The sequence below is a fragment of the Bactrocera latifrons genome, unplaced genomic scaffold, assembly GCF_001853355.1.
Source record: "Bactrocera latifrons isolate USDA-ARS-PBARC rearing strain unplaced genomic scaffold, ASM185335v1 scaffold_131, whole genome shotgun sequence".
In the NCBI taxonomy this organism is placed as follows: Eukaryota; Metazoa; Arthropoda; class Insecta; order Diptera; family Tephritidae; genus Bactrocera; species Bactrocera latifrons.
This window is the reverse complement of record NW_017534753.1, coordinates 594809-600383: the sequence shown is the minus strand read 5'-3', so window position 1 is coordinate 600383 and position 5575 is coordinate 594809. Positions and strand designations below refer to the sequence as shown.

General features: G+C 32.1%; 1 protein-coding gene across 1 annotated transcript in view; it reads left to right on the top strand.

Moving 5' to 3' along the window:
* The first annotated feature begins 1732 nt into the window (after positions 1–1732).
* Positions 1733–5575, top strand: part of LOC108964986 — an 11159-nt gene continuing 7316 nt past the window's right edge. Inside the window, exon 1 of the mRNA XM_018927084.1 lies at positions 1733–2182. Coding sequence (XP_018782629.1) covers positions 2004–2182 — 179 coding nt within the window. The 5' untranslated portion in view covers positions 1733–2003. The remainder of the gene's footprint in view (positions 2183–5575) is intronic.

Below are 5575 nucleotides of genomic sequence, written 5' to 3'. Positions count from 1 at the left end.
ACCTTTGTTTTTTTTACATACATATACTCAACTCTAGAAAATCTTAGGGTGTTGTGTAACACTTTTTTGCTACTTTCATGGTAATCAGGGTGTTATGTTAGCATTTGAGCTACATATAAATTTTCAATTTTGATGATCAACACTTTAAAAGATATTAAGTAATGCAAGTGTTTACGTTATTTAAGTGATTATATTGAATTACTTTGAATATCTGTTCAATTTTATTGGAATATTACTTGTTATTTAATGTTAAATCAGTTATTATTTTTTGTGCAATTTTTAAACACTCTTCAAGTACTTCTAAATTTTGCATGCAGTAGTATACAATCCTGGGTCGTAATTTGTCGTTTGAAATATGTATACAAATTGACAATTCGTTAGCCGTTATAGGAAAACGTCAATTGGAAATTGAGTTTAAACAGAAAGATCTGTTGAAGTTTCTAATTAGTGTTATTAATAAAGTTTATATTAAAACCCATATAAGTGTAAGGAACCGAACACCTAAAAAAAGCCGGTAATGCACCTTATTGTAAACCTCAGGGGTGGTATGGAAAGTGCAAAACTTAAAGATTCAAAAATAAATTATTAAAAATATTTATAATGTTAATAAAATTCCTTTAATTTCGTTGGAATAAAGAGTATATGAGAAATACATATGCCAATACATTAAATAATTATATGTATACATTTATATGCTTTCACATACTTCTAAAGAAATAGATATTGTACCGTTTCTATCAGTTTAATCGTAAATAGTATACGGATGAAAATTAGAACGATGTATTAAAAATCCAGCTTCAAATGCCTCAATATCTTCTTTCTTCCTATTTCTATATTAAAATTATTGGTAATAATATTTCAAAAAGTTACGAATACAAACCGTTTTATGTTTTCTGTCTCTTAATTGTAAACAAATACATTCAGAAGAAAACTCACCACCGAGAAATCTAAGAACAAGGCTGCATTTTRTTAATRWGAACTTACTATATAAGGAATATCTGACTATCAGTAAATGATATTTTAATGGGCGAAACATGGCACACTATGGCGTTTAAATCAAATATTAGTAAATATATGCATTAATAAATAATTTCCTTTAATATTTAGCAACAATATTTATAGCTTTTGCTATTTATTAGAATAAATTTGCTAAGTACTTACTACCTCAATATATACAGCGCTGCGTTGCTACCTCTGAAAATCCAGGATGGCCGCTATTCACCCCTCAGAAAGCTACCACGAAAAGGTTATTTCCTGTATATACTGTGGTTTGTGACTTGCTAATTACCAGGTCTCAAATTTGAGGCAATATTTTAAGTCTAACGCTAGAGACTGTTTAGTGAATAGTAACTAGTCACAAATTGAGACTTTACCACAAAATGTCTCAAATAGAGACAAGAGACTGGTTACAGAATACCGCTATTAATCTGACGAACTCCCCCCAACGCACGCCTCCATCTTAAGGGCTCAATTGGTAGAGCTACATAAAAAGATGCATTGTTTCTTGTTATAAAATTTTCTGACACGCTTTAGCAACTGCAAAAACCCCTCTTGGGCAACCCTACTAATAATTTCGTGATCTGGAGGACCTCCTCGTGGATGCTTTTATAAATCCTAGTCTTTATTTGTTTGTTAAAAGCATCATAAATGTTCTCAACCAAAAGTTTTTTTTTATATGTGAAGATTTAAATTTTAGTTGTGTTTTCATCATGTGGACATCTTGTTAAGACAAAACAAATTTGAACGAACGCAAGCAACTAATCGCATGCTTTGTTGCTGCTTTTGTGGAACCTATTGTTGGTCCACAAAACGAGCGATGGTGATACATTTCATTTGAAATTGAGTACGAAATTTTACAACACAATTGTTAGAAATATTAATAATTTGGATGCTAAACAATATCTAATTAAAAATTCTCATTGTAGAAATCACAACTGTTAAAATAGTTATAATAATACTTAAAAAATTCTAAATAAAAGAAAATAAAGTGTGAATGAAATAAGATGGATGATAATAAGATGATGGAAAACTTCAAGTTGAATGCCAAACCACAGGATAATGCATCACCACGTGCTACTGAAGAAGTGGATTTAGAGGAAAAGCATAAACAATTGCGGGAATTTGCAGAAAAGTTGAGAGCTGAATACTATGAAGCTTACCGCCAAATGACTGCAGAGTTGAGGTTAGAATAGTTTTCCAAATAGCAATATTAGGATAAAAAGTGTTTTTCAGTTTGAAATAATCGGCGCCTTTTTTCGGTCGTGGGTTGTCGTAATGTGTTGTTTTGCTTATCGTATTGCACAATCCCCGGCCTGAAAATAACGCTGTGAGCCAGCAATTTTAAACGAAACTTATATGTAGTCAATATATTAATATTTGATTGTATATGTATATCATTCCGTTATGTTGTTGTTGTTTTAACGGTTATCTAATCCCCGTTGGGGTGGTAAGGGTTATTTGCTTTGTCGTCGAGGTCATCTAACGGGAGGCCCAGGGAACGAGCTGTTTCGACCGGGTCGGACCAAAGGGAGGGTGTTAGATGAGTAGGGTTTGTAGGGCATGCAAGGAGGTGGGTCAATTCTGGATAAGAGTTTCACTTGCTACAATATCGCGGCAACGGGAGCTCTTCGTCTCCGATAGGTGGTGATTTGACTCCAAGAACGTCATTCACGGGAAGGGAGTCGGTGAAGGTGTTGATGACTCCACTGTGAATGGCGGTCAGTACCTGTCGAAAGTCAGTGGCGTCCGAAGTCCGGTCGGCGTACAGTACGAAGTCGTCGACGTAGTCAGGGAAGGAACTTTTTGATCCGCTCCAAGTAGATGGTTGCAAGGATGATTCCTACGTAAACATCCTAGCAGGAACTGTTTGTAGAAGAGTTCATTATGATCCTTTACAGGAAGCATAATCGTCTTACTGTGGAGGTTTTCTATGGGAGACATCGAAAGGCATCCCGTCGTGGTCGAGAGTGCACTATTCTAGCAGGTGAAGTTTCCTCATCTACGTCGCATTTAGGCGACCATATTGGTGCTGCTTAGTTAAGGACCGTTATCGCAAGGGGCGGTCGTGGACTGAAAAGGACGGAAGATCAGGAATGTGCAAAAATAATGCTGCTGGCACATAAATGTTTTTAGAATATTCGTTTTACAAATTTGTATAAATAACACGTGATATTTCACAATGTTTAACTAAATTTTTTCACACTTTTCACTTTGTATATTGAAATTGATAAAATTTCACATTTAACATTTATCTTTTCTTTTAGGTAAAGTTATTAATTTAAAAAACAGTTACCACACTCATAGTTGAAAAGGTTAGATATGAAGGATTTTTCAACGACAGCGTTTTCATTGTTTGCACTTTCACACATTTTTTTTTAATTAACTAAAAAAAAATCTTTCCGACTTTTTCCAACTTCAAGAAATATTGAGTATGTGTACACTTTTTTCATATACATTTGTATATGAATTGATTTCTATTTAATAAACACATAATTAAATTTTATAAAAGGTATATGGTTGTATAATATTNGGTCAAATAAGCTGTGACATTGAAAATATCATTATTTTTCTTTTAAGTTGAATAAATATGAAACCTTTTGTGAATTTAGTAAAATTTAAGCACTTTGTTATTCCTTCAATAGCCACTAAAAGAACTGCGTTTTTATTTTATTGCTCTCTTTTTTAGTTAAAAAGTTATACTCATTTATTTTTGAAAATATAAAGTGGGTCAAATAAGATGTGAGCCACTGTACATACATATATGAATATATGAATAATATGTGATTTATATTTAATAAACACAGATAAGTAAAATCGTGTGATAATATTATATGTATTATTAATGTATATGATTGTAATATAAAATTTTTATATGCATTTACAATTTTATATTATAATAAAATCATWTCACAATATTATAAAAAGTTTATGTTGTATAATAATTGGGTAAATTTTAGAATAGCATCCCCGGATTTCGGAGTTAAAATAGGTATGCACGGATAGAGGAGGTCCTCCACATTAAGAAAATATAAATATATAGTTATCGCTGATTTGTAGTTTTTGAGATATTTGCATTTACAGTTCAAAAATTCAACTATTAAAAATGCGTGTTTTTTCCATTTAAAATGAATTTTATGGATATATTTTTACTTTTTATATTCACTTCTCTAAATCGTTTCTAACAATTTATTTTATATTAAATAATGCAAAAATAACTTTCATTCAACATTTAACTTTCGTACATTTAGTTTTGTTCTTACAACAACAAAAGTTTTTTTTTGCTTTTTTTAATATAAAATAAATGATTAGAAGCGAATTAGGGTAGTGTTAGTAGATATAAAAGTATAAAATATGAGTGTAAAACGCATTATAAATCGGAGAAACACGCATTTTAAATAGGTGGTTTTTTCAACTTTAAATGCAAATATCTCAAAAATCTTAAGTCAGCGGCAACTATATGTATATATATTCTTGATCTGGACAACCTCCTTTATCCATACATACCCAAGTTAACCCCGAAATCGGAGGATGCTATTCTAAATCGCAGCCCTGCTATCTCTATACACTTTATTCCGCAATATAATATTACTTATTTTTTGTTTATTAAATTTAAATAAGAAAGTATTCATATGCTTGGAAATATTGTTCTTATTTGCTTATCATATGGCAACGCCCTATTTTCTCATAATTGTTAGCACATAAATGATATCCACAACGAATGAAAAAATATTTAAAAAATATATATTTCTTACTTTAAAAAACCTGCAAAAAATTTAAAATATGAATTTGCTTAAGTGTTTGCAGTTTAATTTAACTCATTTGATGTGTAAAATGTGCGTAAAGTGCGTTAAATGATTTGAGATTACATTTCCAGCATTCCATTCCACGTGAGTTTTGCTAAAACGTAGAATTGATATGGTTTCTTGCATGCATTTTTAAAAATACTCAACAAAATTATTTCTTTAGTGAGAGAAACTTCCATACCTAATTTTATAAAATTGGCGGCAAGTCTTAGGTTTTTGGCTGAAGCTTCTTCAACGTTTAGTTGGAAAGGATATCGATATTTCTCTGGGTAGAAAAGCACAACCTCCAAAATTTTAATTTTTATAAATTTTGTGTCCGAAGTGGATTCCAGAAAAGCAAAACTTCATTTTGTGCAAAAGTTTGGAATACCAGGAGTTATATGCGGTGAAAGCATTTGTAACCCTACATATGTTTTTTTTTTAATAGAAAAGAATTTGTCAGCATAAATACGATGATTGTACGAGTAAATTATTTTACCTTCTCTATTTAGTTCTACAGCTCGAATTATTTAGAAGCAGGTTGAAGAAGTCGCACGATAGGGAGTCGCCTTGTTGTTGTTGCAACGGCAGAATTCTGCCGAGTTGACAGTCCTTGGCCGGATAAAAATCCGGGTCCGTTCCGGTTTTCGTAGACCCGACTGTCGTGGGAACGGGGGAGTCGCCTTGTCTGAAACCTCGCTTGTTATCGAACGGTTCACAGGTATTTTCCAAGGTTTGGAGCATGGTGAATATCTGGTCGGTTGTTGATTTATCAGGTCTAAAGCCACACTGAT